The 27,992-nt window shown below is 48.6% G+C and overlaps 1 protein-coding gene across 4 annotated transcripts; it reads right to left on the bottom strand.

The window, feature by feature from the left end:
* Positions 1 to 1,043: 1,043 nt before the first annotated feature.
* LOC102972081 (SEC14-like protein 4) lies at positions 1,044 to 17,038 on the bottom strand. Of its 4 annotated transcripts, none has more exons than XM_042962718.1 (12): positions 16,904 to 17,038; positions 14,164 to 14,239; positions 8,719 to 8,828; positions 8,413 to 8,472; positions 8,097 to 8,285; positions 6,561 to 6,656; positions 6,196 to 6,256; positions 5,145 to 5,228; positions 4,706 to 4,812; positions 4,490 to 4,629; positions 4,228 to 4,397; positions 1,044 to 3,109 (listed from the first exon to the last, which is right to left on the bottom strand). In XM_042962718.1, the coding sequence occupies exons 1-12, from the start codon at positions 16,955 to 16,957 to the stop codon at positions 2,970 to 2,972; spliced, it is 1,287 nt and encodes a 428-aa protein (XP_042818652.1). In that variant the 5' UTR covers positions 16,958 to 17,038; the 3' UTR covers positions 1,044 to 2,969. The 4 variants fall into 4 exon arrangements, with proteins under 4 accessions (XP_042818652.1, XP_007082614.2, XP_042818650.1 ...); XM_007082552.3 differs by having other exon boundaries at positions 8,785 to 8,828; XM_042962716.1 differs by lacking the exon at positions 1,044 to 3,109 and having other exon boundaries at positions 3,897 to 4,397.
* Between the last annotated feature and the right edge of the window lie 10,954 nt (positions 17,039 to 27,992).

The following is a 27,992-nucleotide window of genomic DNA, read 5'->3' as shown; positions in this document are numbered from 1 at the left end:
GCCTTTCCAAGTGCCCTCAAAAAACCCTAGCGGTACCCCCCTGCTTATCCGCCTGCCTGCCCTGGAAGACTGTGGGGCTCTCCAGTTAGGAGATACGCCCTGGGGAAGGACAGACCCCGCCCCCATTCCTCTGGACAGGTAAGGCCTATTTCCAACCACCTCATTTTGAGCAAGAGTTTTGATCCATGGCTTCCTGCCAAGATTTTGTCATTCTTTCCTGACGAACAATAAGTCTCTGTTTTGTAACCTCCATTATGAAATGGTTTTATTAACGACTACCTAATGTGTACTTAGTTGTTCACAAAGAAATAGCAAACATCAGTGACCTATTACCTGCATCACCCAAGGGCCCTCCTGGCTTTCTTCTGGCTTCAAACACCCCACGGTTGCCCTCACCCCATTCCTCAGTCTGGAAGGCTTGCCCACACCCTCAGCTCTCCCTTCAGGGGTTCCTGCCTTGGGCAAAGCATGTCTGATCCCCCATCAGGCTTTTTTTGCTGGATGCTCCCCCAGAATTTGGCTCCTGCCCCACCAAGCTGCCCACCTGAGAATGCCCATCAGAGTCATTTTGGCCTCCCTCAATACAGGCAAGCTTCCTGCTCACAAAGTCGGGTAAGCCCAGCACCCCCGGTGTCCCCAGGGCCTGCAGTGCCTGGGCACTGGGGACAGACTCAATAAACATTGATGAATGAATGGAAGGAAGAAGCAAACTTTAGGTGAGCCAGCCCCTCTCTGGGCTACTTTTTTTTTTTTTTTTTCCTGTAAAGAAGTGATGGTATTGAGTAAGGGATGGAGTTGTGGAGGACATGCCCCCTGTCCACCTTGCCAGATAGGAGGTCCTGTCCTCACTTCCGAAGGTGACCACTGTACTCACTGCTTAACATGAGGTGCACTCTGCCAGCTCCGAGATTCATCACTGGTTCCCTGAACCCGACCCCTCTGTGACTTGCTACTCCCCAGGCAGTCCCGTGCAAATTAAACCCTTGGGCATGGTGTGAGCCAATCTGCTACCTACAAGGAAACCAGAGGCTGTGCTGATGGTGGAAAATGAGCGTGGGTGGTTGGAAAAGCAAGGATCAGGGTTCAAATCCATGAACACCTTGTTTTTAGGCCGGGGTTGTGAGGTTGAAGGGAGGCATTGTGAGCCCCCAGTCAGGACAACAGGTGGGCCCAGGGAAACTTGTCAGGGGAAACCTTACAACCCCTGCCGGCCCAGTGGGAAGATGGCTCTGGAACACCCAAGTGTCTCTGCATCTGGGGAGGCTGTACAGAGGGTGGCCACACAGTGCAGTGGGGGTGCTGGGAAAGCTTCTTGCATCGGGGATGCAGGAGCGGCGCTTGGACACAAGGATGTCTTGTGATTTTCACCTGACAGCCCCAAGCTATCTCCTTGGAGCTGGCACAAAAGTTTTTTTCTTGCCAAACTCCTCAAACACTGTTGGGCCAGGAATGCCTCAGTGCACCAGCTTTTCGTATTTTATTTCCTTTAGTTAGTTTGCTTTTCACAGCAGCAGAGCCCCTGTTCAGACTATGTGCTGAACCATGGGTGATGCAGCTGCCACAGAGGGCGGGCCTGGGGCCCCAAGGACCTCACAGAGCTCACCTGAAGACCCACCTTCACAAGCCTCATCATTTTCTTACCTGGGAGAACAGGCCCTGGGAAATCAGGAAATCTATTAAATAGTGAAAATGAAATCACAGAATCTGAGAGCAAGAAGGGGGCTAGAACTGGCTTCTTATTCACAAAGCACCTGGATGTTGCTGTTTGCTGAAGCTTCCGGTCTCTGGCAAGGGTCTCGATGGCCAGGATGTTAATCCTTTGCAGCAAGGATCCCCTTTGACAGGGACATCTGACCACTCAGCAGCTTCACTGGCTTATCCCGGGCAAGGTCTGCTCTGCTGCGTGCGGTTTGTCCAGGAGAGCGGACTGCGGTCCTGACTGTGGGCGTGGGGCACCAGGAGAGCCAGCCTTTGGGAAATGGAAGCCATCACTGGCCAGCTACGGAGTCTCATTTGGGGTGGGTTGGTGGGGAGCTGGCAGACATTAGCTGTCCCTCTAGTGACACACAAAGATGGAGGAAAAGCTTGATGTTTCTCCAAGAAGTAAATCAGAGTCTAGGATGAGCACCCTGGGATGGCAGCCCCACCCAGGTGCGTTCTACCTTATTCCAGCATGTTCCACCTCACTCCAGCTCTGCTACGATCCTGGTCCTTATTCAGAGCCAGAAAAACCCAAGCTGAATGTCAGCTGGATCACAGCAGGTGAGGAGGAGGCGGGGGTCACTGAGAATTCCGAGAGACTCAGTCTTCACCCATTTAGCTCTGTGTGGCTGAGCGTGGCTTTTCCTGATGGTTATCCCCGCTGGGCCTCATGCTCCGTTTCTGATCTTCCCTCCAAAGGCAGTAAGGAGACTCTGAAGAGGCTTTGGTGCCCTGCCAGAACCAAGACCCTCAGCTCCACCACCCGGCTGGCCCCATCCCTCCACCCAGCTGCCTCCAGCTGGCCTTGTCTATCCGTGTCGAGCCCCCACATGCAGAGATGGGGGCTTCCCTGCTCTTCAGACTTGATGCTGTGCTCCCTGCCTGGCCTGGGACTCATGCACACGCCCCCAAGCCGGGTCGCTAGGTGTGGGTGAGTCCTGAGACTGGTGGACCTCATCAGGAGTGACATAAGGGCAGCTTCTGTGGGCAGGACCCTCCCTCAGTGGCTCCTGGTTCATCCTCAGCGTCCCCATTCTCAGTCTCTGCAAACAGAGGATCAGGTGCCTGTCTGAATCCTCAAGGTGGCCTATGAGCTGGATGTCCTCTTCCTGCTCTGCCACCATGCCAGGTGAGCCCACGAAGAGCTGAGATGGTGATGCGGGGAGGGGGGTGGCTCCTCCAAACACCATGCTGCTCAGGAGGGAAAGGGACAGGGAGGGGGTACTAAGGGGTTGAAGAGCACAGGGACTGAGAGGTATCAGGGGTCTTCATTGCGCTGGGGACGGTCTCCTCGCCTCAAGACCCTGAATCTTCTCTTCAGAGGCCTTGTCCGGGAGCAGCACCTCCACAGTGTAGCTGACCTTCTTGGTGTGTATCAGGCTGTAGGTGTTGTCGAAGCGCAGTATGTCTGCAAGGACGGAGAAGTCGTCAGGCGAAGTAAACCCAACTCATCTGCACGCCTGGTGCCCTTGAGAATGCGCTGTGGGTGGTGGAGGGTCAGCCACGACCCAGCCCCCAGCCCCCAGCCCACTGCTCAGGACCATCTCCTTGTGCTAACTAAAGGAATAATAATAACCAGCCGGCATGCACCAACTCCTTCTATGCAGCAGGCATCACATCTGCGCTCACAGCTGTCTGAATCCTCAAAGCAGCCCCACAGAAGGTACTATCATCCCCATTTTAAGGATGGGGAAGCTGAGGCCTACAGAGGTTGATGGAACTATCTAATGAGTGCCGAGCTAGGGATGGGAGGGACTAGGATTCCCTTATCCTGATGCTCCAACACAGAGAGGAGCCCTGCTCTCGCCAGAGGAGGGGGCTGAGCTCCATAAGCCACTTTTCCGTCTCGCCATTCAAAGAAGGCATTCCCTTCAACGCCAAGATGCAAAGTGAACTCTGGGAGGTGGTAAGTCATCCAGATTTCTCGGGCTCCACCCTTCTAATTCTCCCTTTCCACAAAGGTGAACTAGGTATGTATTAAGCCAAAGCATTAGTAAAACCTGTGCTCCTCAACCTTGGGTTCCCCTTCTCCTAGCTCTATTGCTGATAGAGGCGGGAGGTCAGCACGGTTCCTGGGGAATGTTCATCTGGCCTGGGTGGCCTGAGAATGAAGGATAAGCACACGGAAGAATCATCTCTTTGGGACTCCCACAGTGGGTCTGCTTATACTCCTGGGCAGGCTGGGACCCCGGAAGCTAAGCCCACGGCTGTTTACTAACCTGTCTCTTAGCCTGTTGAGTGCTGTGTAAGGGCTTCCCAGGAGTTGAGTTTATGGCTCTGGGCTGTGCATCCCACTTTCCAAAATGCATCTCTGCCTTTGTACCCACACCCAGGGGCCACTCACCAGATCCAACACCCTGAAGCCAATTCCCCTGGCAACCACGGGACCTAGGAGCTCACACATACCCCCACACCCTCCCCGAGAGCCAGAAATAGAGGGCGAACAGGACAGCCTGGCAAGAGATATCAGCTCATTTCTCTGCCAGAAGGAGGAAAACAGACTCCAATGAATCCTACAGCTCTTACAGACGCCGGGCTTGAGGCAGGTGAGGCTCCCGTCCTCAGGTACCAGGTGGGCTTTGTAGCGCCGGATGGGGAGCACCTCCACCATCTCCCCCGCCCGCTTCCGCTCACCCGTCTTGGTCTTCAGGAAAACCCCGAAGCCGATGTCTGCCCCATGTGATGCGAACTGCCACCTGCAGGGGACAGGGCCCTATTAATGACCACCCGCTGGGGCTCCGGGGCCCCTCCCAGCCGGGCCCAGGTGTGGAGTGGCCGCCATCCCTACCTGAGCACACAGCCCGGGAACAGGATTTCGTTCTCCAGCTGCACGAAGGAGCCTCGGGCCACCGTCATCTTGTGCTCATACTGCATCCTCACCTGGTTGCGCAGGTAGTAGCTCTTGGGCACCTCACCCCCATAGTTGATCTGTGGGTGAGGGCTGCTGAGTGAGCACTGACCCCAGCCATCAGCCCTCCCTTCTCACCCTCTGGGCACCCGGTACCTTGGTCAGGCACTTGGGGTTGCCATCAGGATCAGTCATGGTCCCCCCAAACTCCACGGGCAGCTGCTCAGGGCTGATGAACTTCGGCAGCTCCTGCTTCCAGTTGCCTGTGGGAGTAAGGTGGTGGGGGGGAGCTGTGGGGAAATCAGGGATGCTTGACAGAAGGGAGAGGAGCCAAGTCCAGGGAGGAAACCTGATGTGACCTTGGCTTGCTCCCCTATGCACCTACTGCAGAGAACACCCAAATGCTTTATATGGCCACTCAGGCTGGGGTCTTGGGCTGAAATATCATCTGAGTGTGCAAAGGCCAGCAGGGGTCAGGCCAAAGTCAGTACCTGAGTAAAGAGGATGAGCCAGGGAGAAATGGGGCCTTTCACATTGACCTCTGCTTCTCTGGTAGATGCGGAGACAGGTACAGCCAGGACACCAGGTCACTCACCTCCCAGAATCACTATCTTCCTTTGTGTTTCCTCACTCATGAACATCTTGACCAAGTTGAAGGCCACAGGGAAGAGCTTGGGGGCTGAAACACATGAAGCTCCTTTGGGAAGCTGGGCTAGAGGACTTGGAGGTATAGTCATGGCCAAGGGCATAAGCTGGACAGGGGTTGGATAGATCTAGATTCTGCTATTTCCTGCTGTGTGACCTTCAGCTAGTTACTCACCCTCTCTGAGTCTTAGTGCTATTAACTAGAAAATGGAGAAATTTAACCAATGTATGCATAACACTTGGCATAGTGTCTGGCTCTCAATAAATGGGTGCCTCCCCTACCCAGTTGGAGGCTGCCAATAATGTGGATTTCCCAATGGTGACTCTTTTTTTTTTCCACACTCACAGTTTTCCCAAGTTGTCTTGGAATTCTCTGGGGTACAAGTTGATGTGGCATCTGTGTTAGACCTCACGTCCCACTTGAATTACTTATACTTACTGGGTGCTTTCTATGGCCCAGACTCTGTGTGACTCCTCCATAAAGCGTCTCATTTAAACTCACAGCTGCCCTACAGGGAGGTGCCACTGCACCCCTATTTTACGGGTTGGGAAAACTGAGGCTCAGTAAGGTTAAGTAGACTTGATCAAAATCACAGAGCTAGCTAGATTGGAAAGCAGATCATCTGACCCCAAGACACACATGGTGGCCCCCTCACTCTACAACCATCACAGACAGGGAACATGCCCACTCAGCGCACGTCTATCAACCAGTGTGATCCACGAACTGTCTGTTACCACCAATCCACACCGAGAGAGGTAAAGAAAATAAGGGTGTATGTTTAGAAACAGAACTTATTTGATATTTGCTGCCACGCACCAGAGCATGAGTTTGTATACTCCAAAAGTATCGGTCTGTGAAAGGCAGACTGAAAAAACAAAAAACAAAAAACCTGACCTTCTCAAAGGATGGCTTGAGAAGCCCTGTACTGGGTGATTTGTCCACTGTTCCTCCCTATTCCCCTTCCCCCTTCCCCAAAGAGTCATTCCCATTATGCGCTCACCTCGAATAACAATTAAATTCTTCAGCGTCTCAGGATAATTTGCTTCCAGGATGGCAAAAAACTGTGGCAAGAAAAGTCTCGTCAAGGTCACACTCCAACACACTCTATGCCTGGACTTGGTGGCTTCTAATCCTGCTGAGACCAGAGCCCATGCCGACCCCCACGCCCCCAGCCATCCACTTCCCCCATGAGATGTACTTCATTCTCTGTGATGTTCGTGCTCCTCTTTCTCCTTGGAGAGGGAAACCCCAGGCCAGCTTCTCTGGCTGCTCTGGGGGCCTCTGGGGGGGCAATTCCTCCTCCATGGATGGGAAGCTGGTGTGGAGAGTGGCTCCCTATTAGCCTCGAGCCAGCTGCCTACCTACCTGCTGGTAGATCTCTACAGCTGGCTTCCACAGGTGTTTCAGGCCGAACCCCTCCAAGTCAAACACCATCAATACCATCTCGATCTTCCTGCCCAGCTACGTGGGACAGCACAGATACATAGGTCAGACAATAACTCCAGCCAGGAGGTCCTGGTCAGGGAGACCTGGAACTCACTGCTCCCACCCTCCAGCTACCTTCAACCCCAATTGCCCACAGAGTTTTCTAAACAGAGCCCACCCAGGATCTAAGAAGATACTGCATCTGAGCACTGGCACAGTCTCCTTTATCCCACTGTTTGCTCAACACAATTGCCTGGAATTAGTTAACTGTAGAATTAAAGATATCACTCATCGCTCATTGGGCATCTTCACGTACAATAGCACAGTGTCTGCAGTCCCATGGTGTGTCAAACCAGAGCTACACTGCTGGCAGGCTGTGTGGCCTTGGGTGGGTTTTTAAGCGCTTTGAGCCTTATTTTTTTCCTCTGTGAAGGGGGGATAGTTCCAGGTTCTGACGGAATTTCTGTGAAGATTCAGTGAGATAACTCACAAAGAGCCCCGTGCCTGACACACGCTGGTCCCTGGTAAATATCAGCAGATGTTATTACTAGTATTATCATCACCACAATTATCAGCTCCAACTGGAAACGTCCATGAAGTAGAAGATACTGTTGTGACCTCATAAGGTCAGCCACGTTGTTCGAAAGACACACATCTGTTCAAACTAGGCACTGAATAGGGTGCTTTGCAATTTTCTTAGGCTTGCCACACATCTTTGTGCAGAGGGCCTACTTTGTGTCTGACACCATGACAGACACTGGGGATGCACGCCCGGTCCTCGTCATTAGGCAACTCATCCCACAGTGACATGAGAGCTCCCTGCCAGTGTTCTTCTTAGGCTCATGTAGACACTTAGACTCAAGGCCAACAGATCATGCTTGGCATTGGATTCATTCTGAAGGGTATGAACCGGGAAACACAGAGCCAGGGCAAAGAGAAGATCTGCACAGGTGGGTGTGGGTCCTTCTTGGCTTGGAATCCCAATGCCCCACAGAACTCAATATTTTTTTCTGTAGTAATTCCATATTAGCTTCTAGGGATCCACAAAGGATGCACCAAGTTTCAAGGGTCACTGTTCTTGGGGATACCCAAAGCAATGGCTCCCCTGTCAGGTGTTATAGTTATGCAGTTTACAACTGGGAACATTTTTTCCATAGGCAAAGCTGACCATCCACTGTTCCTAGAGCTCTCAGGGAACAGAACTAGAGCATTCACTGCACCCAAGGTCAACCTCTCACCCAAGGTCAGAGGGGAAAGGGCTTTGGTGTTCCTTGGCACCTGCCAGCAGAGAGTGCCATGCACATGTTAGATGCTCATGGATGGGTAACTTCGGGAGAAGCCACGTTCCACCAAGGCCCAGAGTGCTGAGGCCTGGGGAAAAGCAGAGGCAGGGTGTCCTTCCTACCTGGTCCTGGTGCCACCCTTTGGACAGATCGGGTCCACCATATGCTTCCCATCCTAGACCCAGTCACTTACCTTTTGACTCTGCAGCTCACACTCCCGCAAAAGCAGCTCACAGATCTTGATGCGCTTCCGGATCAGCTCTTCCCTGGAGGCTGACAGGAGAAGACCCTTGGGGTCAAGGGTCCCAATGAGGTCGAACCACACGGGGCAGCCTTCAGGGTCATAGCCGCTCAGACCACCAGAGTCGTACAGCTGGATCACCTGGGCATGGGGGTGAGATCTTAACTCAAACCAGTCTACTAGGCCATGTCCCTGCTCCATCAGATGGCTGGATGTGAGGAGGTCTGAGGGACATCTGCCTGTCTTGGGGGTGCTCCATGGGGCTCACCTCTGGGGGCTGCCACGTGAGGATGTTGTCCAGGTCCTGTTGCTTCCGGAATTCTATGTGCTGCAGAGAAATTGCAGGACCTGAGGACTGCCTGCTACAAAGGTCTTGAGGGCACCTGAGGGCATCAGGCCAAGTCCCTCTGCCTACAGCCCCAAGACCCTGCAAGAGCATCCCCAGGCTCTACTCACAGAACCGGGAATGGCAATGCCAGGAGGAGGGCTGTGGGAGACCCAGGTCTGATGCATAAAGGGATCCAAGGAGGAAGGGAGGAAACACATGAGAACAGGACAGGACAAGAGTCCCCACCCTTTGTCGATGATCCCTGGGGTACAGTGTGTGGGAGGCAGGACACTCATGAGTATGGGGCCTCACCTCCCGGAGCATGTCCTCAGATTTCTGCAGGTCAAAGTTCCGAGCTGCAAGAAGAGCCAAGGTAAGAGGAGGCTTGAGGCCGGACTAGAACTGACAGTTTCCTGAAAACTCATGAGGAAATAGCAGGGGTGCCTGAGCCTTTCATGACATCCCGAGAATACACTGGGGGTCTACACATTATTTTTAATTTTTTTAATATTAATTTATTTTTGAGAGAGATAGAAACAGAATGCGAATGGGTTAGGGGCAGAGAGAGAGGGAGACACAGAATCCGAAGCAGGCTCCAGGCTCCGAGCTGTCAGCACAGAGCCCGACGTGGGGCTTGAACTCACGAGCTGTGAGATCATGACTTAAGCCGAAGTTGGACGCTCAACTGACTGAGCCACCCAGGAGCCCCCTAGACATTATTTTTAAAAGCAAGGATCTTTGGGGCGCCTGGGTGGCTCAGTCCGTTGAGCGTCCGACTTCAGCTCAGGTCATGATCTCACAGCTCGTGAGTTCGAGCCCCACGTCGGACTCTGTGCTGACAGCTCGGAGCCTGGAGCCTGCTTCTGCTTCTGCGTCTCCCTCTCTCTCTGCCCATAACCCATTCACATTCTGTCTCTGTCTCTCTCAAAAATAAATAAAACATTAAATAAATAAGTAAAAGCAAGGATCTTTAATCCTGTAGAAGATGTTGGAGGTCCTTGATTTCAGTATCCAGGACTTTTTAAACTGTTCATTCCAGAGGCTGATCTAACCTGTAATATTTGACGTCCCCATGGGAGCACAGACCTCCTCAGTGTTAAGGCTAGTGAGGAGCATGGACTTTGGAGTCAGACAGACTTGGGTCTGAATTCTAGTTTTGTCCTTTTATTTGCTGTGCAACATTGAGCAACTCACTTACTTTCTCTGACTCTTAGTTTTTTAATCTGCTAAGTAGGAATAGTATCTTTTTCAGGTATTCAAAGGATGACATGAGATAAAACATGTAAAGTGCTTGGCACATCACCTGGCTCCCAGTAACTTCTTAGTAAATAGAAACTATTGTTGTGACTACTTCTTTTGAAGAAATAAATTCGTTTTAATTGAAAATATGATGCTTTATTTTAAAAACAAAATTTCTAAATTTAGAAAAGAAATTTAACTCCTCCCTTCTAGTCTTTATACCACTGATTACTTTTTTTCTTCCCTTATAACATTGGCAAGGGTCTAGTTCTATTTAAACTGTAATGTTGTTTGACATCCTTTCCTTGTTCCTGATTTTATTTATCTATCTATCTATTTTTAAATGTTTTATTTATTTTTGAGAGAGAAAGCATGAGAATGGGAGGGGCAAAGAGAGAATGGACAGAGGATCCGAAGTGGACTCGTGCTGATAGTAGTGAACCCAATGTGAGGCTTAAACCCACAAACCATGAGATCATGACCTGAGCTGAATCTGGATGCTAAACCGACTGAGCCACCCAGGTGTGCCTCCTTGTTCCTGATTTTAAAGAAAATGAATCTAAACCTTCTACTTAAGCATAACATGTATTGTAAGATTTTTGCTACATGAGCATTACCAAGCCAAGCCAAGGAAATTCCCTTCTATTTCTAGTTTGGTAAGACTTTTATTTTGTTTTTATATTATAAACAGGATTTGAACCTTTTCAAATGTTTTTCCTGCATTAAGATAGCCACATCATTCTCATTTTTAATTCTATTAATGTGTGCAATGACACTGATAGATTTTCTAAAGTTGAATTCTTCCTGCATACCTAAGATAAACTCCCCTTCACCATGCTGTGTAATTTTAATACCCTGTTGGATTCTATTATGTAATGTTTTACTTAGATTTCCTTATATCTACATTAATAAGTGAAACAAGCCTAGAATTGTCTTTTATTGTCCTGATCTCATTTTGGAATCAAACTTACTCAAGCCTCATAAAGTAACTTTCACTTTTTTTTTTTTTTTTTTTTTTTGAGAGAGAGAGAGAGAGATAGTGCATGCGAGCAGGGGAGGAACAGAAGGAGAGAGAGAGAGAGAGAGAGAGAGAGAGAGAGAGAGAGAGAGAGAGAGAGAAAGGAGAGAATCTTAAGCAGACTCCACCACCCAGCATAGAGCCCCATGCAGGTCTTGATCTCACAACTGTGAGATCATGACCTGAGCCAAAATTAAGAGTTGGAGGCTTAACTGACTGAGCCACCCATGTGTCCCAACTTTCAATTTTTTATATATTTTAAAGCAACTCAAGCAATTTATAAAAGTAGGTATTAGCTAGTCTTAAAACTTTGGAAAAATTCACCTGTAAAGCCATTGGGGTCTGAGTTTTGGAAGGAGGGAAGCTTTTTAGTACCACTTACGTGTCTTTAATATTTATTGGCTTTTTACTTTTTTTTACTTTTTTATTTTTAAACTTTTTTTTAACGTTTATTTATTTTTCAGAGAAAGAGAGAGAGAGAGCGAGCATGAGTGGGGGAGGGGCAGAGAGAGAGGGAGACACAGAATCCAAAGCAGGCTCCAGGCTCTGAGTTGTCAGCACAGAGTCCAATGCAGGGCTCGAACTCACGAACTGCGAGATCCTGACCTGAGCCGAAGTCGGACATTTAACCAAGTGAGCCACCCAGGTGCCCCTTTAATATTTATTAGCTTTTTAAAAAATCTCTGTGGTGTCTATAGATTTTTTTACAGAGAACCAGGGTGTTTTCTTGTTCTATAGAAAGTGGTTTGGGTGCTGTTGATGGACCCTCACAACTTTTTTAGTAGCACCTACTATGTGTCAGGCTGGAGGTATGTGGCAGGCACAGTCCCTGCCCTCATGGGGCTGGCATCTGACTGGGAGAGATGGACACAGTCATGGAATGGAGATAAAGAAAACAAAGGGAAGCGACTTCAGAGAGAGGGTTCTCTGTGTCTGGACTGAGGGGGAAGGTTCCAAGTTCAGCCCCAGTGATCACTCTCCCTGTTGCCTGGGTCTTGAGCTAGTGAGGCAGGAAGTGGCTACAGAGGTGAAGTTGAAGGGGACAGGGCCACATCAGCAGGTCTGCCACAACAGACAATGGGAGGCATCAGGACACCTGGTGTCCTTAGGTGTCCTTTTCCTTAGGTCCTTTTCCTTTCCCGTGACCCAGCAGCCTACAGGGTCTGTGACTTCACTCCTTTCTCAAGGACACACCGGGTACCTGAAAAGTTGGTTTTTAACCCCAGAAAGACTCCAAAGGAGGAGAGAGGTCTGATGCTGTATCAAGGGGCTTCAAGAAATCTACTGTCTGGGGGCCAAGGTGGGACTAGGCACGAGCCATCTGAGCACCACCTTGGATCTGACAGCCCAGAGAAGGGCTAGAGGAGTAAGGATGGGGTCAGGCGTTGAGACCGGGCCTTGTGTGAACCCTTAACCCCACCCTGCTCACTTTGGAGACGCCCTGAGCAAGAACCCTGCTATATCAAACTTCACAAGATCCAGGCAGCCCAGAACATCTCCAAGACAACTGCCACATCACAGAACCATAATCTATCTCACTGCTGACAACCTTGTCTTGAACCTACAGAATGAAAGTTTTCCCTGGGGCAGCAACAGCCTCATCAAGGTAAGAAACTCTCTTGGTGACCAGGAACTCCACCCCCAGAGAAGAAGTGGGTCTATTTCTCCCCTGGTTTTTGAGAAGCTAGCTTGGGGTCCAACATACCCCCATCTCGCCCCCAGTATCATGTGATGGTCCCTTTTGCATCTGTCCTCCCAACCCTTCTTGGATGAACAAAGCCTGACCAATTTTCAGAGAAATGATTTTTCTTCTTCCTGTGTTAGCCAGAGATGTTGGGATTGTGTGATTTCTGAGCGATTTCCTACAATGTTGGTTCCTCCCTGTAGGTCGGGAGGCGATAACTACCATCCCAGAGATTCTCAATGAGTTGTTTTTTTTTTTTACTTAAAAAAAAAGGAATCTACTGTCCTCACTCCTTCTTTAGCCCAAGAGAATGACATGGACATAACTTGTCAAAAACAGAATAGAAATTGCCACAGCCGAGAGCGCCTAACAAGTTTAATGTGGCATCCTAGGTGGGATCCTGGAACAGAAAAACTCAGGAAATCTAAATAAAGTAGAGATTTTAGTTAATAGTCACGTATCAATATTGGTTCATTAAGGGGCACCTGGGTGGCTCAGTCAGTTAAGTGTCCGATGTCAGCTCAGGTCACGATCTCACAGCCCATGGGTTCAAGCCCCGCATCAGGCTCTGGGCTGACAGCTCAGAGCCTGGAGCCTGCTTCAGATTCTGTGTCTCCCTCTCTCTCTGCCCCTCCCCTGCTCACACTCTGTCTCTTTCTCAAAAATGAAATAAAAACATTAAAAAAATATTGGCTCATTAATTGTAACAAATGAACCATAGGAATGAAAAATGTTGACAAGGGAAACTGGGTGCAGCGTATATGGGGGCTTCCTGTACTATCTTCACAACACTTCTGTAAATCCAAACCAACCTAAAAAAAAAAGTTTGTAGAAAATGGTAATTTTAAAAAGTAACCAAACAGAACAGAACAGGAGGGAGGGAGGGTTTCCTCTGTGCAGGCGCTGTGCACGACCCTGACCTCATATCTGACTCACAGCGTCTTGAAGGTGGGAAGAAGTTTTACACCCATTACCCAGAAGAGAAAAGTAAGGCTGAGACACAGTGGGTAATTGCCATAGGCACACTGCTAGCAAGGGGCAGAGCTGGGATTCAATAGCATGTGTGCCTGAGTCCAAGGCTGGTTATTATCACCACACTGTGTGTGCACTTTCCAGCCCGGCTTCTGACTTCTCTCCCATTTCAAGTTCAAAATCCATCCCATGGGGTGTGTTGAGTTGAAACGAATTTTTCCCTAAGGTTTCTGTTATTCTAATTTTACACCCGTTATTCTAATTTTACACCACAACTGTGGCAATTCCTAGAAGAAACTGCTTCTCTACCTTTAACTGCATCGACTTCCTGAAGTGTTTGCCGGGCACCTGCTCAGTTTCCAGGTTCCCCAGGGGGATGACACAGCCCTGTCTTCAAGGAACTGGAGACAGACCCAAAGGCAAGCAGTGCAGAGTATATTCAGGGTTATCAGACTCAAAGGCCTGGCCAGGCCAGTCATCCTGAGAACTTCCCAGGTGTGAACTCTAACCTCACCTGGACCATATGCCCACCCAGTGCCTGGCATTTGACACTGACAACAACCCTTGGGGAGGTAGCCCTATCCCCACTTTACAGATGAAGAAACTGAGGCTCAATGGGTTTTTTATGCCATGCTGATTTGGAGGGGAGCTCAGACTCCAGTCCAAAGCAGGCTGATTCCAGGGCCTACGTTCTCCACTGTCTCCCAAAGCCCCACCCACTTTCCTGAAACCCTTCTGCCCTCTCTCCCTCTCTGCCCCCTGACGCTGCCAGCCTCACCTCGGAGCCAGCGCAGGAGGAAGTATTCGTCAGCATTGGGCAGGGTGGGCAGCAGGTCCTGGAGGTTGTCCTGGAACTGAGGGGGAGATACAATGGTCAAAGGGGCTCCCATGACCCCTGTGCTCCCCACCCCATCCCTGACCCTTCCCAAACTCAGTCTGCCAGTCAGTCCTGTCCAGGGACCCTGCAGGGTGGGGGACCCTGCACAGCTAACAGCAGCTGCCTGGACCTTTTTGCCACCTGAGAATGGGGCACCCCTCAGCCCACCATGGCAGGAAGAGTTGGGTCCTTCTCAAACTTTGAAGGTTCTACACCTCCCCAAGATCATCATTCTAGAGGTCTGAGGTAGAGCCCTGCCATCCTTATTTTCAGAAAGATCCCTGGAAAAGCTGATGTGAGCAAACCAGAACATCGTAGGAACCTTGCCCTCGATATACCGTATCTCGAGGGTCTAAATTTGGAAGCAAGTTACTTAACCACTCCGAGCCTCAATTTCCTCATCTGTGAAGTGGAGATAAAGATAAACTTGTGCTAATCAAAGGAGTGTGCACAGGTAAAGCACTTAGTGTCAGTCCTGGCTTGCAACAGGTGCCAAAAAAATGTGGGCACTCAGCAAACTTGGGCTGCCCGGAGCTCTGGACAGTGGAGTCTTTGTGGAAACAACCCCAGGCAAAGGTCAGCAGGGAGGAACTGAAATAGAAGCCAGGGATGCCTCATCAGGCGCCATGGAGGCTGGAGAAAGAGGGGGGCTGACCTGCTGCCAGAGCTTCTTCCTACCGACAAAGTTTGGGGAAGCCACTGAAAGTTTGGGCACGGGACTGAGGCTCAGGTCTGGGACGGAGAAGAGACCTCACTTCCATGGGGACTAAGGGAGCTGAAGGCAAGTCCTGGAGGAGCGGGTTTGCAGGGGGACCCGTGCATGGGAATTTGGGATTAGAAGCCAATGCTAGCAACGCCACAGGAAGCTAGCTGGACAGCCATCCACCAAACCTCCTTTAGCTTCATGGATGATGTTTCAAATAAGAATGTATTCATGTATTGCTCACATAATTAAAAGCGAATAATAGGATTAAACATCTCCAGTGTTAACCAGTCACATGAATGACAGCATGTGCTATCATAACCCCCAGTCCACCCCCAGGCTCCTGGAATGGAGGTTCTCGCACATTGATCAACTGCAACCTCTGGGCTTCGAGGAGGTTTTTTAGTGGGAGCGAAGGCAGTAACAGTAATGGAGAAACAGTAACTCTGCACCCCTCCGCCCTTCCAGATTACCAGAGTCCCTCCTTTGAACCTCAGGATGTGCCCTAGGGCAAGAGGAGCAAATGTCACATCCCTGCTTTGTGGATGAGGACACTGAGGCTGGCGGTGGAGGGTCTTCCCCAGGGACAGAGTGGGGGAGCTGCAAGGCTAGGAGGACTCCACAGTTTCCAATCCCAACGCCACTCCATCTTTGGAAAGCACATCAAGTAAGAGAGAAAGCCACTAAGCAGGTGCTGGAGAGGGTCTCGAGTAACTTAAAGAAAACACTATCTTAACAAAGATGCCATAGGGAGAAAGTAGCCTCTGGCAGTTGCGACCAAAGGTGGTAAAAACCAGGCTTCAGAAAAAGCTGGAAGGAAACACTCCTAGGCATGGTTGTCTAGACCTCTGGGACCATGGGTGACTTCTTCTTTATCCTACTTTTCCCTTTTCCCTAAATTTTAAAACAACTACCATTCATTTCTTTTAAGTGATGGATAAAATAAGAATAAACTCGTTTTACATTACTTAAAGCTCTTTGACCCACAAGCATCACCATCATAATTCACCCCCAAGTCCAGGTGCCCAGCCCTTCCCATGAACCTAGTGGCTGGGGCTTCCTTGAGGTCATTGCCAGTGGGGAGGGAGAAGGCTAACCAGAGGACTCCCCCTCCTCCTTCACCTGGGGACACCTCCTTCAGCTCAGGACCCTCAGCTCCTGGCACCTCCTCCTTGACCTGGCAATTCACTCAGGGACCCCACTCTTCACCTGGGACCCTTCTTTACTTTGCTAGGAATTCACCCAGGATTCCCCTCCTTCATCAGGGATCCTCATTCTTCCCTGGAGGACCCTTCCCAGGGTGGGAGTCACAAAAGAAACTATTCTCCACAAGTCTGAAGCTGTCCAAAGTGTAAGCCAGGCCTGTAACCCTCACTCCCCTAACCCGAAGTCACAGTTTCTAGGTCTTGCCATCTGCAAACCAAATTAATGCTGTGGCACCTAAGACCTGAATATGCTCCTCTTTCCCCGTGGGGTGACACTCTCAGAGGCAGCCTGCAGGACTGTCACCAAAGCTGGCCTATTCCTGTTTAATGAAAATATTGACAATAGGAAGAAGCCTTGGACCCCCGGGGAGCCAGAAAGGCACAAAAAGAAACCTAACAAATGTTGCAATTCCGGCAGGAGATCTGCTAGTCTGTCTGCCCGAGACTCCCCAGAGGAATGGCAGCACCACCCTACCCCCACAACCAGGGGACAAGGGCCAAAGCCCGGGGGTCCGGAGAGGGCAGGAGTGCAAAGCCGGATACCCCCGCGCGGGTAGCCCAGGGAAGGGCTCAAGTGTGCTGTCCCGCATAAGGCCGCATCAGCAACTGCGTCCCGAAGGGGGCGGGCGCTCTCTTGGGTCCCTTTTCTGGAACAACGGGGGTTCCAGACCTGGTGGGCAGCGTCAGGCAGCTCGCCCCCTCCCGAAGCCTTCCCGCCCGCGAAGCCCCTCACCCTGGCCAGCGCCTCCTGCTGCTGGGGGCTCAGGTCCCCGACTCGGCCGCTCATGGTGCCCGTGGGTGCAGGGGGTCGCGGGGCGCTGGTGTGTCTGGAGTCTTCGGCCCGCAGCCTGGCCTCGCCGCCGCCTGGTTTTGCCCCGCCGATCAGATGTTGGTCCCGCCCCGACGGGAGAGGACCAGCCCTGCCCCGCCCCGCCCAGTTCTCCCCTCCCCTTGGGTTGTTTGGCGGCGGTGGCCAGGACTCACCCTACCCGGGGCTGGGAGGTGACCGGCTCCAGAGGGTTCCAAGAGCGCAGACTCCAGGGGAGGGCTGTAGGTGTCACCACCTCCAGGCGTCCTCATCCCAAGGCTTCCACAGGTTCCTGCGTGGTAGGGGAAGGGGGGCGGGCATAAAGGACATGTGGGCAAGTTCTGGGGAACACACCTAGATCCTTCCCCACCCCCCACCCCCCCCACCCCCCACCCCCCGCAATATGGAGGGACCTTCTATAAACCTGGCTCAACGCTCTAGGTGATCCCCAGGACCTTCTGCCCTGAGGGATGCCATCCTCCCTCCCCTTGCCTTGAACACAGGCTGGGCCCTGTCTGTGTTCACTGGCTGATAGAAGTCTTTATGTGCCAAATGGTTCCAGACTTCAAGATGGTCAGGAGGATTAGATAAGATGATCCACCAGGGGTTAGCCTGGCATTGCACCACCAGTCAGTGTGCAATGTTAGGAATATTGTATCATCATTATTATTATTGATGCTTTCACCAGAGCAGGGAGCTGCAGAGGTGGAAATTCTGGGACGGCCCCACGCTGGTGAGCTCCTGGGTAAGATCTACAGCCTGAAAGCTGGGGAATGGGAGGTGGCAGTGGATGGCTGGAAGCCCCAGGTGGGGTGATGGAGGAGTCAGGAGGCCAAGGGTGGGAGGCGGCTGACACAGGTGGCCAGGATGGCATCCAGGAACCAGGCAGAGGTCATGGAAAAGGTGAGAAAACAGCTTGGCTGGGCAGGAATTTTCAAGAGAGTAGCAGGTGGAAACTGAAGGAGGAGGTAAATCAAGCCACCAGAACCTTTCTCCCTCTGCCCTCCCTGGAGGCTGAACCAAGTTCTAGACCTGTACTGACCAATCTGGTTGCCATGAGCCACATGGGGCTGTTAAGTATTGGGACCTTGGCTCGTCACTCTCGCGGAATAGAGATGTGCCGTAAGTGTAAAATACACGTTAAATTGTGAAGACTTAACACCCCCAGAATGAAAGATTTCATTAATTAATTTCTTACATTGATTATAATATTGGAATACTTTTTTTGAAATACTGGGATAAATAAGATATATTATTAAAATTGATTTCATCTGTTTCTTTAAAATATTTTTTATAATTTAGAATTTTTTTAAATGAATAAGTTTTATTTTTTAGGGCAGTTTTAGATTTACAGCAAAATTGAGTGGAAAGTATAGAGACGTCTCATATATTCTGTTCTCCACACCACACGCACAGCCTCTGCCACTATGGACAGTCTCTACCAGGGTGGGACATTTGTTACAACTGATAAGCCTATACTGACACATCATTATCACCCAAAGTCCACAGTTTACATTAGGGCTTCTGGTGCTGTACATTCTGTGGGTTTGGACAAATATGTAGTGACATATATTTACCATTGTGGTATCATACAGAATACTTTTACTATTTTCACTAAAAATCCTCTGTGCTCTTTTCTTTTTACTTTTTAAAAAAATGTGGCTACCAGAAAAATTTCAATTGCATGTGTGGCTCACATTTGTGATTTGCATTCTATTTCATTTGGACAGCACTGTCCTAGAGGGATTTAAAATCTTAATTAAAAAAAAAATTGTAGCCTGGGTGGCTTAATCAGTTGAGCGTCTGACTCATGATTTTGGCTCAAGTCATGATCTCAGGGTGGTGGGATTGAGCCCCATTGTGGGCTCTGTGCTGAGCATGGAGCCTGCTTGGGATTCTCTCTCTCTCTCTCTCTCTCTCTCTCTCTCTCTCTCTCTGTCCTTCCCTCTCCGCTCAAATAGAAAAAAACAACATTGTAAAAAGCTAAAAGAAAGTGAAACTGACAGCCCATCTCTGGAAGGGCATGGTCTTTGTTTAAAAGCAATGACAGGGGTGCCAGGGTGGCTCAGGTGGTTAAGTGGCCGGCTTTGGCTCAGGTCATGATCTCACAGTTTGTGGGTTTGAGCCCTGCTTCAGCTTCTGTGCTGACAGCCCAGAGCCTGGAGCCTGCTTTGGATTATGTGTCTGTGTCTCTCTCTCTGCCCCTCCCCTGCTCATGCTGTCTTTCTCTTTCTCTCAAAGTAATAAATAAACATCATTTTTTTTTAATTTAAAAGCAATGACAGAAATCACAAAGGGGACAGTCGATTTGACTACATAAAAATGCAAAAATCTGTTAAACAAGACACACAACTAAGTCAGCATTTGCTAATGTGAATTTGTAAAAATAATATACAAAAATTGATATTTTTATAAAGAATGCATGTAAATTAATAAGAAAAAATAGTAAGGCACTAAGAAATGGACAAAGGACTCAACACACTGTCAGAAGAGGAAATGCACAGGGGAAATAATCCAATGGATAAATGCTCAAATTCCAGGTCATCAAAGAAATGGGTATACAAGCAATGAGATACTTTTTTTCCCCTGGCTAAATCAGCCTCAGAACAAACCAAACCACACACACACACACACACATACACACACACACACACCCATCTTTTTTTTAAATAATCTGATAATAAAGGAAGAAGCTGGGGGCACGTGGGTGGCTCGGTCGGTTAAGTTCTGGACTTCAGCTCAGGTCATGATCTCACGGTTCGTGGGTTCAAGCCCTGGCCAGGTTCTGTGCTGACAACTTGGACCCTGGAGCCTGCTTCAGATTCTGTGTCTCCTTCTCTCTCTGCCCATTCCCCGCTCACACTCTCTCTCTCTCTCTAAAAAATAAATAAACATTAAATTAAAAAAAAATAAATAAAGGAAGAAGCTGGTGAAATGGAGATATGTATACATTGCTGGCAGGACTGGTAATTAATTCACCTTTTCTAGAAAACGACCTGACAATATGCATTGGATCCTTCAATAGTTTACCACTTTGTCCAATAACAATCCTAACTAACAGAAAGGATTTTTTTTTAAGTTTTTTTTTAATGTTTGTTTATTTTTGAGAGACAAAGAGACAGAGAGTGGGGGAGGGGCAGAGAGAGAGGGAGACAGAATCTGAAGCAGGCTCCAGGCGCTGGGCTGTCTGCTCAGAGCCCGACATGGGGCTCAAACCCACAAACTGTGAGATCATGACCTGAGCTGAAGTCAGACGCTTAAACGACTGAGCCACCCAGGTGCCCAACAGAAAGGATTTTCAACTTAAAGTTATGTGTGCATTGTTAATAGGAAAATTGGAAACAATTTTTCCAGAAACCACAGTGCTTAATGTGGTTGATGAAGAGTTTATAATGACACAGAAAAACAAATACCATGGAACAATTTGGCAAAGATGAGACCACGTTATATATGCCATATGCTTCCAGAATAGACAACAAAATCCATTCAATAAAAGGAAGTCCAGGCAAGGAATATGTTCCCAACTTTTCCCAGTCTCCGAGAAGTGGGGAAAGTCGTATTTTTAAAATGCCACAAGTAACAAGTCGCCTCCAAAGAGAAGCCTTTACTTAACAGCATTTATAGGCATTTCCCTTGGGCCGGGCCTGTTCCAAGGGCTTTGTAAATATTAGTTCAGTACTGTCCAGTAGATAAATAATGAAAGCCACATGAGTAACTTTAATTTTTTTTTTTTTTAATTTATTTGAGGGAGAGAAGGGTGGGGGGAGAGACAGAGAGAGAAAATCTTAAGCAGTGTCCACACCCAGTGCAGAGTCCTTCTCGGGGCTCAATCTCACAATCATGAGATGGTGACCTGAGCCAAAATCAAGAGTGGGACGCTTAACCGACTGAGCCACCCAGACACCCTCACAAAGGTAACTTCAAATTCTCTAGCAGCCATGTTAAAAAAATCTAATTTTAATAATGCTTTATTTAACACAGGGTAGCCAAAATATTATCATTTTGTCACCTGTAAACACGATCCATAAAGAAGATAATTATCTCATTAAAAAATAAATAGTGAGATATCTTGCATTTTTTTTTGTACAAAGCCTCTGAAATACAGTGTGTATGTAGTATTTCAGCTTAGTATGTAGTATTTCATTTCAACTCTGACCAGCCACATTTCAAACGCTCAATGAGCCACATGTGGTGTTTTAGATTGAATTGTGTCCCCTCCCGAATTCGTATGCCGAAGCCCTAATCCTCAGTATCTCAGAATGTGGCCTTACCTGGAAACAGGGTCATTGCATATGTAATTAGTTTAGATGAGGTCATACTGGAGAAGGATGGGCCCCTATTTCACTGTGACTGGTGTCCTTAACAAGAGGGGAAATTTGGATACTGACATGCCCACGGGGAGAATACCATGTGAGGGTGAAGACAGAGATTGGGGTGATGCTTCTACAAGCCAAGAAATGCCAAAGATTGTGGGGAAACCATCAGAAGCCAGGGGAGATGCAGGGAACAGATTCTCCCTCAGCCCTCAGAAGGAATGAAGCCTGCTGACATTTTAATCTTGGACTTGCAGCCTCCAGAACTGTGAGAGAATAAATTTTGTTGCATAAGCCACTCAGTTTGGGGTACTTTATTAGGGCGATCCTAGCAAACTACCACAGGTGGTTAGTGGTTGCCTTCTTGAACAGTGCAGGGTTGGTTCATGTAGTCCTCCTGGCACATTCTGAGATTGGCACTGTGATCACCCCCCTTAGGGACCAGGAAACTGAAGCTCAAGGAGCCTCTGAGGTCTCAGAGCCAGCAAGCAGCAAAGCCAGGCAGGCTGGTGCCGGTCCAGGCACTCATCGCCCATGTCGTGTCCTTCTGCCTGCCGAGCTCCATGCTTCCAGGTTACCCTCAAGTCCTGTCATGCTAACAGGGGCAGATGTCCTCCCCCTGACCCTGTAGCACTATGCCACCTCCTCAAACGTCATCTACTGGCTGGTTGTGGAGCACTTTCATTCTTTTTTTTTTTTTTTTAAAGAATTTTCATATTCTTTATTCATATATAATATATTTAAGTTTATTTATTTACTTAGAGAGAGAGAGAGCAGGGGAGGGGCAGAGAGACAATCCCAAGCAGGCTTTGCACTGACAGTGCCGAGCCGGACTTGGGGCTGGAACCCCCAAACCGTGAGATCGTGACCCGAAATCAAGAGTCAGACGCTGAACCCACTTAGCCACCCAGACACCCTGGAGGACTTTCATTCTAACCATCTGGGTTCCAGTGCTTTGAGGGACAGATAATTCCCCTCTTCCATGGTGTGCCTGTCTCCCCCTGCCTTCTCAAGCTCATTCCCTTGGTCCCCCCTGACCCATGGGCTGAGAAGCTAAACCACAATGATGGTATCATCATGGTATGTAACCCGAATCCCACACCTCCTGACCACTCACTGCACTTCCTCTCCCACCCACCTTCTGGGTGCTCTGGAAACTCCTGGCATCTCTCAGGGGCCATAAGTGCTCTGCTTGCAGTCCTAATTCAAGCCTGAAATCTACCAACTGAAGGAAGTTCTGTGGGAGTGAATGGCATCTCTGTTGTTGGAGTGGGATCATTCTTTGCAGGAGCCCCTGCCTGCTCTGCCCCTCCACATCATGGCTAAATCAGTCCTACCCTTCAGACCTGTTGGCTGGACAGATGCCACTGAATGTCTCTCCAAATATGTAGGATGTGGCTTGGGTTACCCTAGGTGCAGAGTTTGGAAAGGAGTATCTACCTGACACAGATGCCCAGGGCAGGTGTGGCCTCATGCTTGAGCCTGCTTGGGAAGTGGAGATTAGGCTTTACAGCAGCTGGGGGAGAGTTCTGTTGGCTCCCACCACCAACTCAGGATGACCCCAGGAAAAGGTGGGGTCTGGTGTGGCCACATATCCTCTACGCTCTAACTCTAAGAAGGGGGGTAGTCACAAGGGTCTGGGAGAGGGAGGGGTGGGCAGTGGGAGCCTGACCAACAACCCTAAAGACCTGGGACCAGGGAGGAAAAACATGGGTTAGGGGTCTGGGACCACAACTGCATTTCTATCTTTCTTCCCTCACAAAAGCCAGGAGGTCTCTGGCCTTTCCCAAGCCACAGAACATCAGGTAGGGAGTGTATAGAGCTATCTCTCTCTCCCCTTGCTGCTCTCTCCTGCCATAGGGCCTTTGCACACGCCATTCTCTCAACTTGAATACTCTTTCCTTGCCTCCTCTTCCTGCACTGCCTCATTAGTGCTGCCTCAACTTCTCTGATCCCCAGTTAAATGCTCAGACAGAACCGTGATCCTCTATTCCAGAATATTGTTCTCATTAGACATTCCTTGGTTCGACTATTTGACTCACCCCCTTAACTGTCAGCCCCATGAAGGCACAGGCCATATTTGTTGTGCTCACCATTGGACCCATGTGCTCATTTACATGGGCAGCAACTGAGAGGCTAGTAAGACCCAGAGCTAGGATTTGAACCCTTATTTGTCTGTACCCAAGGCCTGGATCTTTAAACACTACCTGTCTTGGATCCCTGAAGATAGAGTGTTTTAGTAAAGACATAAGCAAGAACTCTGCACTAGGGGGGTCCTGAAATGTCCCCCAGAAGAGATGGTCTTTGGGCTGGGCCTCTAAGGTGGGAACGGGAAGAAGACATTCTGGGTAGAGACGAAGAAACTCATAGAGGTAAGAGAGGGGAGAGGGGCCATGAGGGCAGGGACTTCAAAAAGATTGAGGTCAGGTCATGAAAGAACTTCAGGCCATGCTGGGGACTTTGGGCCATGCCTTGTCGTTGGTGGGGAGCCTTTGAAAGTTTAGAGGGGTCCCTGGGTGGCTCTTGATTTTGGCTCAGGTTATGATCTCATGGTTATGAAATCAAGTCCTGCATCAGGCTCTGTGCTGGGCAAGGAGCCCAAGATTCTCTCTCTCCCAGGGCACCTGGGTGGCTCGGTTGAGCGTCCAACTTTGGTTCGGGTCATGATCTCGCAGTTCATGAGTTTGAGCCCCACATCAGGCTCACTGCTATCAGTGTGTCAGCACAGAGCCCACTTTGGATCATCTCTCCTCCTCTTTCTGCCCCTCCCCTGCTTGCACTCTCCCCAAAATAAATAAATACTAAAAGGAAAAGATTGTCTCTCTCCCTCTCCCTCTGCCCCACTCTGAAGAAAGAAAGGAAGGAAGGAAGGAAGGAAGGAAGGAAGGAAGGAAGGAAGGAAAAAAGAAAGTGATAGCTTTAGAGGCAGAAACTGATGATTCTCCCTGTGCCAGGAAGATAACCCTGGGCCCAAGTGAAGAATGACAGAGCAGATGTTCAGAGCAGGAAACTGGTCAGGAGGCTATTGCATAAATTCATGGTGGATGTGGGAGAGGAAACAGAGAGCAAACAGTGATCAGGGACAGGTCAGAGTCTCATCTCTATCCCAAACCGGCACCCTGTTGGCAAACTTGCTTGGGGAATATGAAGGCTGAAAGTTGCTCAGTGCCTGACTGGTCTGTGGGAGTTATACTCTACCTGTAAATTACCAACTCATTACAAGTGGTAATTTTGAGCACTTCAAATACTTTGAACAGCAAAGGCAGAAATCCAATGATTCTCAAAATTGCTACAATAATACTTAAGCTTGTTCCTAAATATTCCACTTGAACTTCATTTGTTTATTGGTTATTTCTATACTTCTTTCATACCTTCCTACAACATAACCACAGGATTACAGCTCTATAATTTGACATCTCTGCTGAATTTCAATGTTACACTTTATTTTGTTGGAGTTGTAATTTGAATAGGCCCAAGTGAAAATGTAAATACTTCTTGGTGTCACAGTTCTGAGTTACAGGCCAATTAACTGGACTAGGGGAGCACGGAATCTGGGGTTTTCTCCCAAGGGGATTAAAGCCAGACTGAATTGACTGTCTATAAACTTTACTTTTTACCTCAGTCAGACTTAAAGTTCACACCTTTTACACACGGTTCACTTGTTTGTTTACAACTTAAAGTGCCCTTCCTTTCTCCAAAATGGCTTTTTATGCTTTTCTGTTATTATGAATCATTGGTCTGATTTGCTTTTTAAATATTCTGCTTCATTGGTTGAGCTATTTGGAGGTGTCCTCTCCAAGGAGATAAAGGATCAGTTTGGCTCAGGGGCCCCCCCTCCCTTGGGAAGATTTCGTGATGTCATCATGTTATATAGTACTGCCCAATAGAATTTTCCCCAATGATGACATGTCCTATGTCCACGCCGTCTAACTTGGTAATGCCAAGGAGCAACAAAGCCAGACACTAACTAGTTAAGGCAAACAAAATTCTTGTATTTTTAGGGAGGTAGTGGTGCTAATTGGAGTAAGCATCCTCCCTCCCATTCACTCCCACCCCCCAACTTAGGCTTTTACCCTCCCACAGGAACTGGGAGCAGGATCAAAAGTCATCTTCTTGAATGTTTGACTTTGAAAGAGATGGCTTTCAGGTCCTTGATGCAATAGTTTTGGGTGGTAGATGATTTACCTCTCAAAGGGGTAGAGAAAGCATTTATAATTGCAAGCTTGTCAGTGGGCATTTTAAGGGAATTGGGGCAATCCTAGGAACATGGGCACAAGCAGCTAGAAGCCATGCTGAACTTGGTCAAGGATAAAGTCTTTGCAGCAGCCACTAACCACATGTGGCTACCGAGTCCTTGAAATATGGCTAATGAACTGAAGAACTGAATTTTTTATTTTAGTTGTTTAAATTTAAATCGTGGCTGATTACCACTGTATTGGACCGCACAGTCTTGGAACATACTATTGACGCATCCTTCTTCTTGGTTATTGTGTGTGGCCCCTTCTTTGACCCCCTTCTCACCTATTATAAAGTCTGACTTTATAAAGTTGGTCAGCCCTTCTGTTCTTTATGTAGTTCTTTATTTTTCCATGACTATGTGGCCAACTCGTATCTCCCATGGATTTTATTTCTTTGCATGTGTATTGCTTATATATTTGAGATGAAGGAATCCACAAGTGTTATTTTATTTTTATTTACTTATTGTTTTTTGAGTAAACTCTCTCCCAATGTGGGGCTCAAACTCACAACCCTGAGATCAAGAGTCACATGCTCTACCCACTGAGCCAACCAGGTGCCCCCACAAATGTTATTTTTAAAAAATTTCTTATTGGAGTAAAATTTGCATAACATAAAATTAACTAATTTAAAGTGTGCCATTCAGTGGCATTATTTGTCAAAATGTTGTCCAACCACTACCTCTACCTAGTTCCAAAACATTTCATCAACCCAAAAGGAGAAACTCTATTAAATTTTTTTAATGTTTATTTATTTTTGAGAGAGAGAGAGAGAGAGCAAGCACAACTGGGGAGGGGCAGAGAGAGAGGGAGACAGAATCCTAAACAGGCTCTAGGCTCTGAGCTGTCAGTACAGAACCTGACGCGGGGCTTGAACCCACAAACCGTGAGACGAAGTCGGATGTTTAACTGACTGAGCCACCCAGGTGTGGAGAACCCCCATTAAACAATCACTGCCCATTTCCCACCTTTCCCCAGCTTCTGGCAACCACCAATATGCTTTCTGTCTCTGGATTTACCTATTCTGGATAATTCACATTCAATGCATCATACAATATGTGATCTTTTGTGTGTGGCTTTGTTCACTTAGCACAATGTTTTCAGGGGTCATCCATGTTATAATGTGTATCAGTACTTCATTCCTTTTTATGAATGAATACTATTCTATTGTGTAGATATACCCATTGTATTTATCCATTCATCTATTGATGGACTCTTGGTTGTTTTTACCTTTTAGCTATTGTGAATAGTGCTGCTGTGAACCTGGGTGTACAAGTCTTTGTTTGAACCCCTGTTTTTCTAAAACAATTTTTTAAATGTTTATCTATTTTTGAGAGAGTGAGAGAGACAGAGCAGTAGCAAGGGCGGGGCAGAGAGAAAGGGAGACACAGAATCCAAAGCAGGCTCCAGGCTCTGAGCTGTCAGCAGAGCCCAATGCAGGGCTCAAACTCATGAACCATGAGATTGTGACCTGAACTGAAGTCAGATGCTTAACCGACTGAGCCACCCAGGCGCCCCTGAACCCTTGTTTTTCAAGTCTTGTGGGTATCTACCTAGGAGTAGAATTGCTAGGTCATATGACAATTCTATGTTTAAATTTTGATGAACACAGGGGCACCTGGGTGGCTCGGTCGGTTAAGCAGCCAACTTTGGCTCAGGTCATGATCTCACAGTCTATGGGTTTGAGCCCTGCATCAGGCTCTGTGCTGACAGCTCAGAGCCTGGTGCTCATTTTGGATTTTGTGTCTCCTTCTTTCTCTATCCCTCCTCCACTCACTCTCTGTCTCTCTGTCTCTCGGTCTCTCTCAAAAATAAACAAACATTAAATTTTTTTTTTTTTAATTTTGAGGAACACAATTTTTTTTTTCTTAAAGGCAGAAGCACAAAGAGCCCAGGACTCTGGAGTCCCTGCTCTCCCCAACCCCAGATGTCCCATCTGGGAAGTGTCAGCACACAGGCCCTGTGGGGCCTGGCCATCTCCTCTGGACAGGACATGCTCAGTGGGAAGGCATAGAGAGACAGGAAGAGAGGGTCTTTGGAATAGAAAGTTAAGCCCAGGTGTAGGGCAGGATTGAGGAGACAGAAAGAGAGACAAAAGGATGAGTAGGGACCCTTTAGAAGAGGCAGGAGCTGTAGAATGAGCATCAAGGCCTTGGAAGAGCCTTGTGAGTGGAGCCACACCAAAGCCTCCCCAGTCCTTGGCAGGGGGACTAGTTTTCTGAAGCCTGAACTCTGGAAGGCTCAGCCCCTAGGCCTGTTCTGGTGGTGAGGCTGGTCGAACATCCATTGCTTGTTGAGTTCAGGTTGCAGGACATGGGGGGCTTCTGCTCACAGAGGCTGCCTTTGGCTGACAGCCTGAAGCCCAGGCCCAGGAGACCATGGGTGTGACAGGAGCCCCTGGGGTTATGGTGCAGAAGACGAGCCTCTTAGCAGAGCATCCCAGAAATTCATCAGAGCCCTACGCAC

The sequence above is a fragment of the Panthera tigris genome, chromosome D3 (genome assembly GCF_018350195.1).
Source record: "Panthera tigris isolate Pti1 chromosome D3, P.tigris_Pti1_mat1.1, whole genome shotgun sequence".
Classification (NCBI taxonomy): Eukaryota; Metazoa; Chordata; class Mammalia; order Carnivora; family Felidae; genus Panthera; species Panthera tigris.
Note: the sequence above shows the minus strand (reverse complement) of the source record. Positions and strands in the feature narration are given on the sequence as shown.